We start from the raw sequence: 20,505 nt of genomic DNA, 5'->3' as shown, positions 1-20,505 counted from the left end.
ATAATGTTTTTCATTGCTACACCATCGAAATAAAAACAACATAATATCAAGAACGATTTTGATCGATTTGAAATTGTATTGCACAGTAGATTTTTTATTATACCAAATAAAATATGCCGTTAACTACTTGAATGAGCATAGTAATACAATAAGGGGGTGCCTCAAGGTACCGTTTTAGGACCTTTACTATTCCCATTATATGCAGTTGATTTGACATAATTAATTTAAAACTTTCTCTGTAACCGATACCTACCTATAACGATGATATTATTTTAAACATAATTAACCTACTGAGTGTTAATGAAAATAAAAGATGAATCCAGTTTAAAAAGCATTTATTTTCCAAGTTAAAATCAATATACAGTACACTTAAAACAGTCTAAGAACATAAGATTCAAAACATTAGTTATTTGTTACATTTTAAATCATTTTTATAACAATATCGCATTGATAAAAAAACAGTACAAATAGTATTGAGAACATTAAAAAAATTACTTATTACAAAAAACACAAAATTCACGACTCAAGTACATAATATCTTCAAATGAATACGCAAAATTGATGACTCGATTGGCAAAATAATGTTTATAATAAAAATAGTACAAAACAATGTCGCTTTCTCTGTCCCTATATATACACAACGGATTTTGATGCGGTTTTTTTTTATAAATAGAGTGATTCAAGAGGAAGGTTTTAGTAAATAATTTATTAAGTTTTAGACACAGCGGGCGAGGCCGCGGGCGGTAAGCTAGTACATATAAAAAAATAGACTATTTTTCTAATAATTTGTGCTAATAATATATCCTATTTCATGATTTTTCTTTCTCTTTCTTCTTTTCCATTTTCTCATAAAACGCGGCTCGCACTTGATTCATTATTTCGTACTTCTGCCTTTTTGTGGCCAAGGGTGAGTTGGTGATAAAGAAGTTCACATATTCTTGATATTCCTGTAACAAAAAAAAATAATCTTGTGTAAATCGTTTTATTTATCTCAGGACCATTGGTTATTGAGACTAATCACTTACTAATAAATTTTATTGATTGGCTGATTTCTGATTGGCATTGATTGGTCTTAGACTAATAACTAATAATCTAATAATCTTCAAATCTATATCAATATTAAAAAGTTGAACTTTGTTTGCTTGAACGACCTAATCTCGGGAACTACTGGTCCGATTTGAAAAATTCTTTCGGTTTTAGATAGCCTATTTATCGAGGAAGGCTACAGGCTACAGGGGATATATCATCACTGATCACGCTAAGACCAACAGGAGTGGAGCAATTATGCGGGTAAAACCGCGGAGCACAGCTTGTATAATATTAAATCTATTATACGCTCAACAAAAAATTGGTATTTAAATTAAATAAGAAGCCTTATCTAAAATCTATATTTTTATTTGTTTAGTGGTAACTTAAACTTCAATTGTTATATCCTGATATATGATTTTAACATACCTATTGTTCTATTTTGTGTTTCAGTTGTTCCTGTGGTCTCTAACAAACATACATAAAAATATTTACTTTATATTATAAAAAAAAGAAACTCACAGCTTCGCTCGTAGCTTCAACACCCATTTCAATGAGAGGTCCTAAAAACTCCATAGCTGTCAACGGTGTGACATTTAACCTGAAAAGATAGGAAAAATAAGAGCTAGCGCGCAAGAGCAACTTTTGTCTCCGCAACTATTTTGTCTCTCCCATCAACTCTATGGGCTAGTAAGAAAGTGCGCGCACGTAGCGACGCAACTCCCCATAGAGTTGATGGGAGAGACAAAATAGTTGCGGAGACAAATGTTGCTCTTGCGCGCTAGCTCTAAGAGTAAAGAAAAATAAAATGGGGCTGATCATTAATATTTTAACAACAGCTTTTTGTCTTTAAAGGAGTATTTTGTTTGATTTAACCCGAGTAGGTAATAGGTATTATACTGATTTTCAGACTTTAACGGATTTTAAACGCGTGATATTCATTTTATTATAATCCCGTGACCACGCTCGCTGCAAAGTGTGCGAAATATCGGGATAATCTATACTAATATTATAAAGCTGAAGAGTTTGTTTGTTTGAACGCGCTAATCTCAGGAACTACTGGTCCAATTTGCAAAATTATTTCGGTGTTAGATAGCCCATTCATCGAGGAAGGCTATAATATATCATCACGCTAAGACCAATAGGAGCGGAGCCACGCGGGTGAAACCGCGGAGCGCAGCTAGTTGGAAATATACGTAACTGCACGACTGGGCTCATATTGAATGAGAATAGAGTTGATAACGTTCGTCACAGTTATTTCTATTTATAGAAGAAGGTTATAGGCTATATAACATCACGCTACGGCCAACAGGAGTGGAGCTACGCGGGTGAAACCGCGCGGAGCAGCTAGTAATAATAATATAATGAATAAATCGCATTTAACAATCGTTAAAGTCTTTAATTTCTAAATGAAAATGAATAAATACCTCACAATCCTCTCAGCATTGATAACTGTATCATACAGTTCCATGATCAAGCCAAAGCCGTAGCCTTGTAGTACCTGCGCGAGCGCTTGCACGCAGTAATCTCTGGGCATACTGCGAATTCTATATAAGAAAATATCTAATATCTAATATATATTATAAAGGCGAAAGTATGTAAGGATGTATGGATGTATGGATGTTTGTTACTCTTTCACGTAAAAACTACTGAACCGATTACAATGAAATTTAGCACACATATAGAGGGTAACTTGGATTAACACATAGGATAGTTTTTATCCCGGAAATCCCACGAGAACGGGAACTATGCGGGTTTTCCTTTGCAAACGCGGGCGAAGCCGCGGGCGTAAAGCTAGTTATCTATATTTTATAAATAGTAATATCATATGAAATTTCTCACTTTTGAAATCTTTCATAGAAGAACAGTCTCAAACTGTTATAATCCGTTCTTGGCACCAGAATAATTTCGTTAAAGATAGAAACCATCGGTTTTGCTTGTGCAGACATTGGGTTGGAACATGTGGCTAGAAATAATAAAATATAAATAAATATTTCAGGACAATTTTCACAACCGGCACGATGTCCCATATTAAGCTTTCACTTGTGTTATGGAAACCAGATGGCTAATAAACATACATATATAATTTTAAATAAATACTTATATAGATAAATTAACATCCAGACACAGATCAAACATCTATGTTTACTACAAATATTTGGCCAGAGTGGGAATCGAAGTTCGAACCCACGACCTCTGGCTTGGAAGGCAGGGCCACTACCTACCAAGCCAACCGGTCAGTCTATAATATAAACTGCGAAGCGTAAATATTACATTTCTAGTATGCTTGTAGTAAACTGATCAATTACTTCACTGATTTCGATACCTACATCTTTCGCAATATTTTTAAGTATATAATTACAAAGAATTTAAATGAAATAAACCCACCAATAAATATAATTTTGTCATCTGGCGACATTTGCTTGAGAAGCTTCGTTAGAGACGCTTTTAAAGTTTTCGCTTGCAAATATTTATCTTCTGGAGCAACCTAAAGTAGATATTTATTAATTAAATAGATATACTTACTTAAAAAAGTATAAAAAAAGATGTAGTAAGTATACATATTAATTATTCTCAAAATGCAGGATAACGTATCATCATCACTACATAGTATAAAAGAAAGTCGCTTTCTCCTTCCCTATGTCCCTATGTATGCTTAAATCTTTAAAACTACGCAACGGATTTTGATGCGGTTTTTTTTAATAGATAGAGTGATTCAAGCGGAAGGTTTTAGTATATAATTTATTATGTTTTAGACAAAGCGGGAAGCTAGTAGTATTATATTATCAGTTTTGATATTCATACAAGGTTTTAAATTTTCCTTAATTCTAATGAATATTTTTTGTAAATTATTTTTTTCATATTCCAGAAAGCTATAGAATTAGCACAGATAATAATATAATTCTGTACTAATAGTATTAGTCTTGACGCTTAAATTTCTCAATTAGTACTGCATAAATGTACATTGTAGGTATATATTTAATAGGTATTTATTTTCATCATAATTATTACTTTTTAAAAGTTTTAATTTATACAATATTAAAACCTTTTTACAAAATACTCTTTCAATGTTCCTCATATAAATGACAGCTGGCTGAAAGACCCTTGCCGCCAAAAATACATCTGTCAAAACTTTCGACGGCCTGTCAAATTGCGCGCTAAAAACTTCGGGAGTTATGTCGATTTTCACGGCGTCTAGAAAAAAAGTATGCGTTTTTAATTTTCAGAAAGTCGGTTTTCTTTAAGTTTTAAGGAACAATTTTACAAAATTATAACTAGACGTAACATTTAACCAACCAACTTCAAAAAGGAGGAGGTTGTCAATTCAGCTGTAGTTTTTTGAGTTTGTTTCCTAAGAACTTTCGACTGGCTGAACCGATTTTGATGATGTTTTTTTTATTTAAAAGTTTGTGCGTGTCGTCCTTTTTAAATATTGGTCTTATTTTGATAATGGTGGTTTAGTTTTTGTTAGAAATAATTATTTTAGCAAAATAATTAGAGGAACAATCACTAAGTTCACCGCACACAGCGTCCACCAAAAACGACTTCCCGTTCCGCGCTGGGCCCAGTAACATCACAGCTTTATTCCTCACCGCGCCGGGTGTGCCACACCCGAACACGCAGGAGAGGGTTAAACGTCTACGAATATCGCCATAGCCGGGTGTGGGGAACCTTGGTCAAAATATGAATTACTAGCTGTACCCCGCGGTAATACCAGCATTGCTCCGCTCCTGTTGGTCTTAGCGTGATGATATATTAATATTATAGCCTATAACCTTCGTCGATAAATGGGCTATCTATCACCGAAATAATTTTTCAAATCGGCACTGTAGTTCCTGAGATTAGCGCATTGAAACAAACAAACAAACTCTTCAACTTTATAATATTAAGTACCTATAGATTTGTTTAAGAAAAATAATTCATTATTTTGTGTTTTAATAAAGGTCAAATATTTGACACCTTTATTAAAACACAAAATAATGAATTATTTTGCTTGTAGGCTAAGAAGCAATCGGATCAAGGCTGATAAATTTGCTAAAAAATTCCAGTGAGAAAAAGTTCAGTTGCAAAAATGAAAAAAACGTGATATTAATTTTTTCAAAGTATTTTCACTGCTGAAATTTGTGAAAATGCAAATACATACGTTTCATAGACGCAACTACTCTTGCTACATAAAGAAAACTGAAAAAAAGATTAATTACTTAGAATCCGGGTCTTTCACATTAAACTCATAGACGCCATATTTCAAATCACCAACAATATCCCTAATCTTGCAAGTCGGTTTTGAAATTAGGTCATGATCAAAAAGAGCCTGAAAAAAAAACCTTTATTCAAGATTTTCTACACAAGAAACTATTAATAATACTACTAACTAACATTTATAACAAAAATATTACTACTTACACTCGCATCAAAGGGTTAAAAAACAAATAATAAAGCTTCACGCGTCCTACGTACATTATTTGCTCGTAACTAAATCAGTATGTTATAGTAGGACGCGTGAGAGAATAATATATGTAGTTAAAATAAACAAGCCTCAACTCATGAAATTATTGTATTGTCACCGATCCTTGGTGTACAAAGTTTGAATTAAATCTGTCCGTTTAAAGTGGGTCAAAATCGAGTCTAAAGGAGTCGGTTACATACAAACATACAGGTGAAGTGTGTTAAAAAAATGTCAACAACTGAAAATTGTATAGAGCCGATTTTTAAAATTGAATAGGAGATAAAGGTATTGAAAGTAAATATTAAATTAAAAAGCCCCTTCAAGTAAAAATTACATTTATTGCACGCCTCATAAGCGAAGCGTTGAGGTGGGTACTACTGTCACTTCGCGCAAAACATCTGATTTTTCAAACTTAAAATGTCTTTATGTATCATACAATGCACTTGTAAGATAATACATACACACACATATTAAGAAAAAACACTATTTTTAACGTTCATGATATTTTTGATGTCATTTTTGTTATTTAAACTAGTTAAAAAACAGTTTAAAAAAGTTCTGTCTTGGACGTCCGTGTGTCTGTATGTGCGGATCCTTTTTCTTGTTAACACGATAGCGACCGAAATACTTTACTAATCGAGTCTTTTTTTTTCTCTTACGCTTGAGTATGCTCAGGAATAGAACCCTTTCATTTTTCAGGGTCTGATTCGATGTGGTTTAATTGTTATTAAATAAACAAAAATAATAATTAATAAATATTTATTAAAAAAAATTATGAGGCGTGCACTTTTGGATTTTCCAAATTATTTTTCTTTATATTATCTACACTAAATAGTTAAATACTAATAATTATAATGTTCATACGCTACAAAAACAAACATATTTGAAGATAAACTTATTTGGGCGCTTTGCGTAAAATTTCAAGGTCGCGTCATGGCAATACAGTCACGTCATGGATTGGCGACGATTTTGGTATCTTTGAACCCAAAGAAGTTTCACTTCTGACACGTGTATCCGGCACATACATAAACTATTCTAACCTCAAAACCTTCCAACATATTGTCATCAATTTTAAGGGGTTTGGGAACCGCTGGCGGCTTCGGTTTCTTCCTTGCTCTAAGTTTGGGAAACTTCCAACCAACTGCTTTGTACATTTGTTGTTGAGCTTTTATCAAGAGCTTCAAATCTAACCTGATGACATTTTTAAATTTTTAATTAGTAGGAAACGGCTTTCGCTTTAAGTTAAGGCGAAGGAATCGGGTTTGAATCCAGACTCAAAATCGAAATTTTATATCCTCTGAAAATTTATAATAATGTTTTATTTGTTTATTTATTAAAGGACTCACCGTTTGGTGAGACGACATCACAAATTAAACAATATTTTATTTCATTTGTAAAGGCTTTCTAATGGTAAAATAATTGTTAAAATCAGTCAAATAGTTATTGATTTAAATCGTAAATGACAAACAAACAAACAAAAAAAAATATTTCCTATTTACAACTACTTTAGATTATGCATTATACATAGTCGTAAGACATAAATATCTACATAAATAAATGCTTAAATAAATAACAAAACTGTTCATAATTTATTTTTAAACTTATCTAAAAAGATGCTATTTAAACAGGTGGTAAATTTGCATTTGCCAATTATTTACACAGGTGTAATTTTTGTAAATTATATAATAGGTTGGATAATTGATCAAACAAAACCGTTTGTCCCTGATTTTTCAACCGACTTCAGAAAAAGGGAGGTTCTCAAATGGATTTTTTTGGACTTGTTACTTCAGACATCTCGACTTGATTAACCGATTTAAATTATATACTCTTCCTCTTAAGGGCGCGTATAAAGTCAAATCACCAATCAACTTTTAGTTGATACGTGTAATATTCAAGACCAAATATAAAAAATAAAATATATGTAAAACTTGATGATATTTTCGATTATATTGTCAGATCAAAAACATAAAATATTGAAATTGACTCGATAGAAAAAATTCACGAAGTTACCTCTAAATTTCACACTTTTACGTTTTTTACTGGACATGGTAATACTTATTATGATTTTTTTTTCATAAACAATTATATTAAAACATTTGCAATATATTTGTCAGAGCATTTTGTGTAATTACTTTTAGTTTTGGTTTAATCACGATAAAACACTTTTGGCGCTTACTATATTTTTAATTACGCAAGAAATCATCTTCCATCGCACGTTCCGGGAGCTAAAAACATAATTCTATTTCATACATCAGACGCTATCGCTCCGTTGAGACGAGTAGACCACGCTAAAATTGCTGCGCCGTGTTTTATAATTACGCCGAATATTGATTTGTTGAAAATGGTAAACAACAAAATGAAAAGACTTAAGAAACGAGAACTAAAGAAGATTCAAATTGAAAAGATAACTAAATGTCGAAGGTAATAATGTATATAATGTATAATATAATAGTATTGTTATAATATTAATAAATAATAATTATAATATAAAAAGATAAGTCTTGATTTACCTATTTGAGAAAGTTTAGTTAGGTAAATAAAATTCATAGTGGTACCTAATTCTTACAGTCGCGGTGCAATCAATCAAGTCAAGAAAGATTTATATTATTATTATTACTATAGGCAGATCCTATGTTCGCTCCAGTAAATAATAATATCAATAATATGTAAACCGGTTGTGAATAGTACATATATATTATATTTACAATCTGTATTAGATAATCATACATAACATCTATACATAGGTATAACAAATTCGTACGAAAGTCAAAATTGTACTTACATTGAATAGGTATTTTTTTATAATATACATATGTATATGTATATATATAATATATTCATAATCTGTATTACATAGTAATATGTAGTACATATCTATACATAAATATAGTTTTTAGAATTTTTGTATGTGTGTCTGTATGTAGGTATGTCTGGGCTCTAATTTTGGTGCAGATATAGCTTGAGACCTGAGAAAGGTCATAGGATGAGTTTTATCCCGTAAATAAAAAAAACTGTCTGTGTTTGTCTGTTTGTTTGTACACGCTAATCTCCGGAACTACTGGACGGATTTGAATGAAAGTTATTTTGTTGTGTAGGTACTATTATATTATCCGGGAAATATAAAATAATAATTTATTTTGAAAACTGAAACACCTGATGCAGAACCGCAACAGACCACCTAAACTATAGATTCATTTGAGAAAGTTTATCCAGGCGAGTTTGGATATTATTATTTGTGTAAATTCTGTAAATTCGTTTCCGCGAGTTGAGTATTCATGCGACGATATTTATAGATACCTACATTCATAGTGCAACACACTGCCTTGCCTACAATTTACAAAGACACTTTTTATACTTAGTTATGTAGGTACCTAATTCCTACGGTCGCCTTGCAAATGCAATCAATCAAATTGACCCTGTTTGAAAGTAATTTACTAATTTCACAGAACAATTTTAAATTTGGAAAATGTGGACCCTCACTCTCAACCTGTGTCTACTGACTATTGCCACGCAGAAAAAAATACTCCAGAAAGGTACCTGCTAAAGTTACCAGCTGTCGATAAAATAATACGTAAATTTCGAAGAACTTTGTAATATTTTATAAAGGATAATTTTTATTTTTATTTTTAGAATAATTGCTGAGTCGAAAAATGTCGTACAATCTAATAGTCCATTGAATAAAAAGTTCTAGAGTGCGTGAGTTAGTAACGTAAGATGTTTCTTCGGAAACATGTCAAGAGTCCCTAGGTAATAAACATACTAAAACCCCGGGCCACTAGGAGGAGCCCCGGAGTGGGGGGAGGGGGAAAATGGGTCCATTTTTTCATTTTTCGCTTAAATCTCAAAAACGGTACATGTTAGAGAAAAACTTTCAAGGAAAAGTTGAAAGGCCATAAAATTATCTACAAGTTGTACCTGAATCATTTTTTCCTATATCCTACCGTTTCTGAGTTATACGCAGTAAAACATGATTTTGGCTCAAACAATTTCCACATCAATCGATCAAAAAATATTTCTTTCTTCCAAAAAACTCAAAAGTGCTACTTGTGACCGGTACTGATAGATTGCTCTTAATTAGGTCTATAATTGGTAAAATAAACACATTCCTCCATGGAAGCCTTTAGGAGGAATCGATTGTCAAAATATTATATTATGGTAGTTTGAGTTACTGAACTTGATCTTTTTATTTTTTTCTTCCAAAAAACTCATAAGTGCAACTTGTGACCGGTACAGATAGATTGCTCATAATTGGGTCTATCATTGATAAAAATACCAGATTCCACCATGGAGGCCTTTAGGAGGTATTGAATTTTATTAGGGTAGTTACGATACATGAACTTTTTAACTAACTACCCTAATAAAATTCAATTCCCCGTAAACGCCTCCATGGTGGAATCTGGTATTTTTATCAATGATAGACCTAATTATGAGCAATCTATCTGTACCGGTCACAAGTTGCACTTTTGAGCTTTTTGGAAGAAAAAAAATAAAAAGTTCATGTATCGTAACTACCCTGATAAAATTCAATTCCCCGTAAACGCCTCCGTGGTGGAATCTGGTATTTTTAGCAATGATAGACCTAATTATGAGCAATCTATCTGTACCGGTCACAAGTTGCACTTTTGAGTTTTTTGGAAGAAAAAAATAAAAAGATCAAGTTCAGTAACTCAAACTGCCCTAATATAATATTTTGACAATCGATTCCTCCTAAAGGCTTCCATGGAGGAATGTGTTTATTTTACCAATTATAGACCTAATTAAGAGCAATCTATCAGTACTGGTCACAAGTTGCACATTTGAGTTTTTTGGAAGAAAGAAATATTTTTTGATCGATTGATGTTGAAATTGTTTGAGCCAAAATCATGTTTTACTGCGTATAACTCAGAAACGGTAGGATATAGGAAAAAATGATTCAGGTACAACTTGTAGATAATTTTATGGCCTTTCAATTTTTCCTTGAAAGTTTTTCTCTAACATGTACCGTTTTTGAGATTTAAGCGAAAAATGAAAAAAATGGACCCATTTCCCCCCTCCCCCCACTCCGGGGCTCCTCCTAGTGGCCCGGGGTTTTAGTATGTTTATTACCTAGGGACTCTTGACATGTTTCCGAAGAAACATCTTACGTTACTAACTCACGCACTCTAGACCCCCCTTGGAGGGACTCATTCAATGGACTATAACCAAATTAATCAAAATAAAGTTCTGGAGGAATGTGTGTCGTCGACTGCGTATGTTTATTTAAAAATAGTATCTATACTCGCTATTTCGACAGACTTTTTTTACGGATTCGTGCTCTATACTGTTTCCCTAATATTGTTTTTTTTTATATATTACATACAGACAGTTTTTACTTTTTTTATTGTTTTATAATATGTATAGATTATCATTAATAATTATAAACAAATAATAATAAAAAGACATATTACATAATTTGTGATGATTTCAACTTCACTGTTTTATACAATTATTTTAGACAACATACCTACTAACTACCGAAAATACGCGTTGAACGAGCGAAGAATATTGTGTATAATTTAGCGTGCGATGAACTTTACGTACGTTGGATGAGCCGGGTGTATGAGGGTATTGTGAGGGCGCGCGGCATGGCGCGTAATGTGCGGGGCTTAATCGTAGAATTATCTGGCTTTATACGCCTTCTTAAATCACTATATCTATTAAAAAAAAACCATCAAAATCTGTTGCGTTATTTTAAAGATCTAAGCATACAGACACAAAGACGGCGAAAAGCGACTTAGTAGTGATGGTAATACACCAAATTTGGTACATCCTGTGTTAAAAAAGGTAAGTGTATTTATTATTTTTTTATTTTAAAAGCTACCAAAACTGAAGATACCTCATAAGTTCGTCGACATATTTCCTGCATTCCACATGCATTTGGCCCATAATATCTTCCGTCATTATTACTTGCATATAACCGAAAAATGCATCAGGTGTTTGGGAGGGGGGAAAGTCATCGTAAATCGACCATGCTGCTTGGTACTTTTGAAGTGCCTAGGCAGGATATAAAAATATAAACTACCGTCTGATTACAAAAAGTTAAATAAATCTGGTTTAAACTCAGACTATAAAATCATGGTTTAACTTTAACAGAGGTTTAAACTTGTCCTTATCTATGGTATAACGCTTAAGTTTACACGTTTTGCAATACGATTTAACTTAGATCATGGATTTAATACGTTTTAGTCCCGGTATGTAGTTAGTCCGTGTTTGTAATAAAACGGCTAAAGTTTATACAAAATTTCTTGAAATTCGGTCCAGCCGTTTCGGAGAAGTATAACTTCGAACACCGCGACACGAGACAAGAGACTAGCTGCGTTCCGCGGTTTCACCCGCGTGGCTCCGCTCCTGTTGGTCGTAGCGTGATGATATAATATTATAGCCTCCTCGATGAATGGGCTATCTAACACCGAAAGAATTTTTCAAATCGGTCCAGTAGTTCCTGAGATTAGCGCGTTCAAACAAACAAACAAACATACTCTTCGGCTTTATAATATTAGTATAGACTATAGATATACCGTCTTTAATTTCTAAACCGTAGTAACTAAATACTTTCTATTCATATTAATACCTCCACTATATCTCCCATATATTGTGACGTCATTGGCTTATATCCAGGGTCGGATTGCGGGTTACAACGCATTTTGAAAAGCTGTTCTTCTTCTTTCTTCTTCTGTTCTCTATCTGCTTCTTCTTTAAGTAACGCGTCTATTTTCGCTTGCTTCTTCTCCGCTTTTAACTGTATTTTTATTTAATTAAAAAATTGTTTTGTGTAGTTATAAGTCTTAATTTATAATTTCCAATCTAGATTATTGTTTAATTTTATTTAATGTTCGTAACAATTAATTAAGAATACAGATTCTGATAGTAATTCTTATCTTCTTATTTTTGTTTTAGGAATCATTGGACAAATGGACATTGATTTAAGGGGGCGCATAAAGCAAAATAACCAATCTTCTATTAGATGATACGTGTAATATGCAAGACCAAATCTAAAAAATAAAATATATATCAAACTAGATGATATGTTCAACGATTCTGTTTAATCAAAAACATAAAATATTAAAATTTACTCGATAAAAAAAAATCACCAAGTTAGCTCTAATTTTCACACTTTTACGTTTTCTACTTGACATGGTAATACTTATTATGATTTTTTTTTTCATAAACAATTATATTAAAACATTTGCAAGATATTTGTCAGAGCATTTTGTGTAATTACTTTTAGTTTTGGTTTTATCTGCGATAAACCACTTTTGGCGCTCTTTTTTTCTCGAGATAAACGTTTGATTTTGTCACGATAAAAGTGGTTTATCGCAGATAAAACCAAAACTAAAAGTAATTACACAAAATGCTCTGACAAATATCTTGCAAATGTTTTAATACAATTGTTTATGAAAAAAAAATCATAATAAGTATTACCATGCCAAGTAGAAAACGTAAAAGTGTGAAAATTAGAGCTAACTTGGTGATTTTTTTTTATCGAGTTAATATTTTATGTTTTTGATTAAACAGAATCGTTGAACATATCATCTAGTTTGATATATATTTTATTTTTTAGATTTGGTCTTGCATATTACACGTATCATCTAATAGAAGATTGGTTATTTTGCTTTATGCGCCCCCTTAAAGGTTGGATGTGTAGCAAATAGTCACTAAACGTTTACTTTGTATGTAAAAAATAATATTGCTTTAAGTGTGTGTAGATAAATGTAAAAGTGTAACTGTAGGTGTACATTTAGGTGTAGGAATAGATGTATATAATATGTTTTATGTATTAATGAAATATTACTAATTTAATGTTATGCTCATTGAATTAATGTTACTTGTATTTATTATTGGTGTGCCATCAAATTAATAAATTTTGAAAAATTCTGCGTTTTTTTATTTTATCTTCATCCTAGTTAGTCCCTTTCATTAGAAGATGAAATATATCTCTGATTCATTTGTATAAAGTAATAAGTTTACAAAATAAGACTGATTAGAAACTGTAAAGTGTGTGAAACGTTGGGTCAATAATAATAATGAATAAATCACATTTAAAATCTACTTCTATAACAGTGCGTTAACATCAAACGAGGTAATGCTCATTCTAACCCCACTATGTCAAATTATTTTAGTGTAAACAGCCGTAGAGCGTTCTTTCGTTGTTCTTAGTGCGTTACAAAAGACTAGGCAATGTTCTAATACTGAACAACACTGAATACGAATTTTTGCTTACACTAAAAGATCACGAAAGAATGCTCTTGCTCTAGCTCTATGTTTGTTTGGTCTAAATGCACCGTTAGAACATTGCATAGAATCATTTCGAACGCACTAAGAACAACGAAAGAATGCTCTACGCCTGTTTACACTAAAATAACTTGACATAGTGGGGTTAGACTGAGCATTCGCTCGTTTGATGTAAATGCACGGTAATATGAAAGAGAAAATACTAAAGTAAATAAGTTGAAACTACCATCTCCTTAGTTTTTCCCTTTACACTCGCGTTATATTTCTCGTCTTCTTCAACTTTTTCATCAATAGTGGGATAATCACCACGGATCACCATGATAGTACCATCCTCTATTTCGTAAGGGTAGTCGGGGAAAAACCCATAGCCATAATACCTATAGGATTTTATTGAGACTTTAGATTTTGGTATTGTATCTATAAGTTTCACTTCAAAAAGTATTTAAAAAAGGTGCTTGTTCATAGGATCGGTAAAAAATGAATGATAGAAATTTATTTTAGGACTATAGATAATAATATATATCTACAGCTAGTACATAATTACATTACAGACATACAAAGGTGTTCAATTCATCACCAACCATTCTTTAAACCACGTTTGAATTTGTTCAGTTATATCATCTATTTGATTGTCCTTTTTAAAAACCACTAGTCTCGTCTTCTCTTGATTAAAATCTTTCATGTACGTTTCTTTTATTTTCATACAAATATTCCGTTTTCTTTCGTACATCTGTGAAAAAATACATTTCTAAAAATATACTTGGGTACTTACTTATAAAGTTGAATATTTTGTTTGTTACCAACCTCTGCAATAGCTAAACTTATTTTAGTCATTAATTTTTATAAATTACTAGCTGCGCCCCGCGGTTTCACCCGCAGTGCTCCGCTACTGTTGGTCTTATCGTGATGATATAAAGCCTATAGCCTTCCTCGATAAATGGGCTGTCCACGGACATGTATGGGCTGTCTATCACCGAAATAGGTAATTTTTCAAATCGGGCCAGTAGTTCCTGAGATTAGCGCGTTCAAACAAACAAACTCTTCAGCTTTATAAGTAATATTAGTAAGTATAGATAACATACCTTATTATTTTCTTCTTCGAAACTCATATGTGGTTGAAACGGATCTGGCACCAAGCCTAATAATACATCTCTTCTATACTCGAGAATCCGTTGCCTTTTGATAAGCATATATTTTCTAGAAAAAATATGAATATTGGCAAACCTATTACTACAGCACGGTGTATTGCGATGGAACACGCAGTCCGAAGAATCACAGGGGACATGACCACAGTATAAATTCGTTAGGTCTGATAATCATCATTTCATGGTATAAAACAAAGTCGCTTTCTCTGTCCTATGACCCTCTGTATGGTCTGTAAATCTTTAAAGCTACGCAACTGATTTTGATGCGGTTTTTTAATACAAGATAGAGTGATTCAAGAGGAAGGTTTTAGCCAAAGCGGGCGAAGCCGCGGGTAAGCTAGTAGATCATAAACTACTTTTTATAACCCTAAGAAACAGAATCGTCCTGGCAGAACAACCTTTGCTATATCCGCTAGTGCCTAGTGATAGTATATGACATTTAAAAAAAAATTATAAAATGTGTATTAGAAAGCAGGCCAGGTACATTAAGTACTTACTTAATTACTAAGTACAAACTACTTAATTACTTACTAAAACCTACTAGCTAAAAGGAATGCCGCTCAGCATTTTACAGTGAAAGCATAGACTTTCACTGCAGAGCTGATTTTCAGCGACACCTTATTTGTATATTTGTACATTTCTTATTGATAAAATTGCCAAACCGATAAACTTTCTGAATCAACATGGCCGCCGCTCGTTTTAAGTAAAACGGAGCCTCTTGGGCGGAATCGGCAAAATATAGTCTTCTTCTTCTGCATTTAGATTTGAAATCTTCAACGAAAAACTGCCTGTAACAATATTTATCGTTCAGTTCAGTTAATTTCTGTTCTGTCCTATTCATTTCTACTTTGTTCTTCTCTGTTCTGTTCTTTCCTTCTACTACTACTAGGTGCTATTTTACTTAAACAAAAAATTGTACATATCAGTTACTAGAAAAAAAAATTAACGGAACTAACCTATATCTTTCGTGTGTTTGTATTATTACAGCTTGAAGGTACTCTTCAGAATATACCGTGTGTACACTTTCATCTAAAACACATTTGTAATTATTATATTATTATTAAAAAACTATACCAAGGTATATTTTTTGAGAGTAAAATTTCAAGGTCGCGTTATGGCGTTACCATCACGTCATGGAGTAAGGCGACGATTTCGGTATCTTTGAATCTTGCCAAGGAAGTCTCACTTCTGACACGTGTGCTCGGCACACACGCTCTTTTTTTATTTAAGTACATAATATTATGTTCTTGTTTTGGATATTTTCTCGCACATTTAATGCGTAAATATGCGAAAATTCATCATAACTGGATCAGATTTCTAACGTAGACTTCTAAATTACTTATTCTTATCAATTTGCTATATAAACGCCTTTCAATATTTATTAATAACAAACCTTTGCATATTTGTTGCTCTGAAATAAAATTAGGCGCAATATCTTCTACAGGGAAATCCCCGTCAAAGACATTAGGTGTGACGGGTGTCTGAAAAGTTTATAAGTACATTATACAAAATAATTTATTTATCACACAAAATGACCTTTATATTCTAGTCAAAATGAACCAATAAACCGAGAAAATGCGTGTCTAATGTATGTGTGTGTTTTTTATTTTTATTTATTTACATATGTAGGTATTGGCAGTCTGAATTCCTTCCCTATTTAACTTTACGTGTACCAGTTTCATACACCACATTTTTTTTAAATTCCGATAGATGGCGCTATATTAAATATTTGACAACTGATATTTTTTTTGAGCATACGAACTTAGCACATGGCCGGAACAGCTAGTATAAGTAAATAGATTAATAATTATTAATGAAACCTTATTTGGCGGTGCCTTCTTCCTCTCTATAGCGTCAGCCCACATCCTTTGAAGCAATTGTTCCATCGAGTTCTCTCTACTTTCCAGTGGTAAATGATATGGTATAACTATCTGTAAATAGTTGTAAGAGCACTCCATTGAAATACAATAAATAAATAGATTCACAATCACGCTAAAAAATAAAAAATTGTCCGAAGCAATACTCTGCCTGCATTTATGAGGCAGAGTTTTTTAATGAGCAATAGACTTTGAACATTACTGTCACGAAATAAGGTGTTAATTTGAATGAATGTGATAGCGTCACTTGTCATTTTTGTCTACCTTTTTAATAAGCGATTGCAAGTTTAGTTGTTTAGAGTACGCCAATATTTTTTATCCACAAAATTATAATAGATTAGAAAGGCTTCTTATAAAGAGAATTTTATTAGAATTTCGGTTTTTCTATACCTAATAAGTTTTCCTCTTCATTTTCATTATTTTCATTATATTTATATTTTAAATTATAATTTTTTACATTACCTGAATATCAAAAGGTGTCCGTCGAGTGTTTATCAAAGCTTGATCGACGTAAATATAGTCATTTACTATTAAATTGACTAGCTCATTTCGTAGCTCGAACATACTGAAAAGATGACGTCATAGAAACATGGCCGGTTCACAAATCGGTCCAGTAGTTCCCGAGATTAGCGCGTTCAAACAAACAAACTCTACAGCTTTATAATATTAGTATAGATAAGATCTACATTTTATATGATGTGGTAGTTCTGTTCTTAGTGTTACGACTGTTTAGGTATTTCAGTCAGGAAAATTACTTAATTTTCTTTACAAAGATATTTAAATATCTACCGTTTCATGAGCACACTAATAATAGCCATGATATAGGGTGCTCTCTGCAAATGTACACTATTGAGGTAGGCGTCGTACATTCTGTTTATCAGATCACAATATTCTGCATAAGTTGTTCCTAGAATTTCTGGGGGTAATCTTCGCTCTTTTATCCAAAAGCCTTTTGCCGCTTTTTCCTGTAAAATTGTATTTGCCATATATGGATACTCGTCAATAAACGAATATATCCTTGTACCTTTCATCGAAATCGGTTAAGTAGTTAGGCCGCGAAAGCGTAACGAACAAAACTACATTTAGATGTTTTTAATAGTATTTATGGACTAACTAGGTTTCTACCGGCGGCTTCGCCCGCGTTCTCAAAGAAAAACCCGCATAGTTCCCGTTCCCGTGGTATTTCCGGGATAAAAAGAATAGGATAGGATAGGATAGGATAAGATAGGATAAATATAGGCGTAGGTGTGTTCTGTATTTAAAAGTGTCAAAAAAAATTAAAAGTGTTAAAAGTCTTCAAAAAAGTGGATAAGGATAAGATCTACATGAAAATGATCAGTATCATCATCAATCATCAATCATCATCAATCAATCAATATCATCATCAATACATATAATAAAATTCTAGAAAAGTGGTGTCTGTACAATGAAAATATGTAAAAAAAATTTAGCAGGGGTTATTACTAAATCGATCCCAAACCCAAAACTGTTGTTAAAAAAATTTTTGTCTGTTTGTCTGTTTGTCGGTTTGTCTGTTTGTCTGTATGTTTGAACACGCTAATCTCAGAAACGGCTTATCCGATTTAGATGCGGTTTTCACTAATATATTGTGGTAAGCTTCATTTAACATTTAGTGTTTATTTCATGTCAATCGGTTCATAAATAAAAAAGTTATGACCATTTAAGTAATCACAGCGAACATTTGCTAAGGCATTCTAATACATGAATTACTTTATTACGTAAATTATACGCTAAAGTTATTCCTTGACATGTCCAGATGATCATATCGAAAGTCCCCAAGCGTGGGGGGGGGGGGGGGTGGTTATGCTGAGGGGGTAGTAGGGGGGTCAAAGGACCTTTATTTAGATTTTTGCTCATAAGTCTAAAACCTGCACAAATATGTAGCATTATGGTTACTTCTAGGTAAATTTTCTATATAAAAGGTCTTTGAAATTATGTCGTAGGTATTATTTTTAACCCCCGACACAAAAACAGGGGTGTTATGTCCGCTATGTGTGTATTGCGTGTCTGTCTGTGCCACCGTAGCTCGCTAACGGGTAATACCAATTAGATGCGTTTTTTTGTTACATTAGTTGTTTATTATATTATATAGGGGTAAGTGGGAATGAAAAAAACGAATGTTAGTTGTTAATGTAGGTTGTTAATGTAGGTTATACCCAAGTGATATATCAAATGAAAATAGACGACCTGTCAGAAACAATTAGTCAAATTTTATCAAAATCGGTTCATCCATTTATTTGATATAGGGGTAAAAGTGGGAATAAATAAATGAATTTTATCAAATATACTCAAGTGACGTATCTAATGAAAGACATGACGTGTAAAGTACAATAAGACATATTTTATCAAAATTGGTTCATCCATTTATTGGATATAGGTATAAAAGTGGGAATAAAAGTTGTCAAATAATATACCCAAGTGGCATATCAAATGAAAGGGCATGACCTGACGTGAGAAGTATGATGAGACATATTTAATCAAAATCGGTTCATCCATTTATTGATTTATAGCGGTAAAAGTGGGAATGAATAATCGAATGTGGTCAAATAATATAATCAAGCGGCATATCAAATGACGTGTGAATTACAATTAGTCATGTTTTATCAAAATTGGTTAATCTGTTTATTACATATAGGGCACCTTAGGGGTGATAGTGGGGATAAATAATCCAAATGGAGTACCAAACGAAAGGATATGACATGTACATAATATATAGGTATGATTAGACAATAGACATGGTTTAGATCAAAATCGGTTCTGCCATTTACTAGGGGTGAAAGGGAAAAGTTGAACGTCTGTGAAAGTATAAGGAATATGGGAGCGGGAGAATAACCACATCCTGGAAATTTTGAACTCTTCTGTACCTAAGTTTTATACCTAGCTCAGTTTAGTAATAAATTTTACTAACAGTTCTTTTGTGTTATTATTTATTTTATTTCTTAACTTTATAATAATGTGTAAGTACTTATAATTTAGTTGTATATGATAGTACGTGTTTCAAGACGTGTTTACTCAATAATTGTGTGTTAAGTAGTAACTACTATGCAGTCACTATTCCACGCGGACGAAGTCGCGGGCACAGCTAGTTTTAAATATGTATATAAGTAATACAGGAAATATGATATAAAATGAATCGCAAATTGTGTTGGTAAGCGCATAACTCGAGAACGGCTGACTCGATTTCGTTAATTCTTTTGTAGTACGATATTTCTTATAGAGAGAAAACATAAACATATACCACAGGCGAAGCCGGGGCGGACCGCATATTTTAAATATAATGCAGGTTTACGCAGTAATTCGCTTCTATAACAATTTACCTGAAGAGCAGTATCAATTTCTATTAGTTCTTGAGCGTCATGCAGAGTTCTAAGCCATTGTTTATGTGCAGCTATCGTTACGTTTATTTGAGTAGGAATTTTCAAAGACATCTCACAAATTTTTACTTATTAATTTACTCCAGAATGTTCACACTTGTTAATTTAGAATTTTATTTACCAACAAATTTAATTCACATTATAATTTTGATTTCGCAACTAATAAGGAAAGTTGACGATAATTTTGACAATTTTCTGGCAAATTGAGCCAAATTTAATAAACAGAGAGAACAGAGGAGACGTCATATTTGTATTAAAGTGATTAAAGCACTCAAAGACTGTAAAAAGGACTGCAAATAGTTTTTAAGTCATTTGACTAGCGGTGCCCCGCGGTTTTACTCGCGGAAAACCAATAATTTTTAAAA

General features: G+C 32.5%; 1 protein-coding gene across 1 annotated transcript; it reads right to left on the bottom strand.

Moving 5' to 3' along the window:
• Positions 1 to 792: 792 nt before the first annotated feature.
• LOC149895780 (dynein regulatory complex subunit 11-like) lies at positions 793 to 20,194 on the bottom strand. Its single transcript, XM_090118459.1, has 21 exons — positions 20,084 to 20,194; positions 17,535 to 17,710; positions 17,208 to 17,310; positions 16,689 to 16,799; positions 16,262 to 16,349; positions 15,825 to 15,897; positions 15,531 to 15,656; positions 14,806 to 14,920; positions 14,305 to 14,453; positions 13,950 to 14,100; positions 12,063 to 12,230; positions 11,328 to 11,485; positions 6,514 to 6,664; positions 5,229 to 5,338; positions 4,538 to 4,698; positions 4,073 to 4,221; positions 3,415 to 3,514; positions 2,869 to 2,992; positions 2,454 to 2,573; positions 1,549 to 1,627; positions 793 to 947 (listed from the first exon to the last, which is right to left on the bottom strand). The coding sequence occupies exons 1-21, from the start codon at positions 20,192 to 20,194 to the stop codon at positions 810 to 812; spliced, it is 2,661 nt and encodes an 886-aa protein (XP_089974585.1). The 3' UTR covers positions 793 to 809.
• Between the last annotated feature and the right edge of the window lie 311 nt (positions 20,195 to 20,505).

This window comes from Colias eurytheme, chromosome 30 (assembly GCF_061535395.1).
Source record: "Colias eurytheme isolate Ceu_HAF_F1 chromosome 30, ilColEury1 Martin Lab GWU primary, whole genome shotgun sequence".
NCBI classification, from domain to species: domain Eukaryota; kingdom Metazoa; phylum Arthropoda; class Insecta; order Lepidoptera; family Pieridae; genus Colias; species Colias eurytheme.
Note: the sequence above shows the minus strand (reverse complement) of the source record. Positions and strands in the feature narration are given on the sequence as shown.

What these genes read in the sequence shown, in the direction of transcription:
- LOC149895780 (XM_090118459.1), bottom strand. Translation starts at nt 20,194, where the DNA reads ATGTCTTTGAAAATTCCTACTCAAATAAACGTAACGATAGCTGCACAT. An exon ending in ATTAGTGTGCTCATGAAACG is followed by an intron (nt 17,311 to 17,534) that starts GTAGATATTTAA and finishes TCATCTTTTCAG; the next exon opens with TATGTTCGAGCTACGAAATG. An exon ending in TGACAAAATTATATTTATTG is followed by an intron (nt 2,993 to 3,414) that starts GTGGGTTTATTT and finishes TATTATTTCTAG; the next exon opens with CCACATGTTCCAACCCAATG.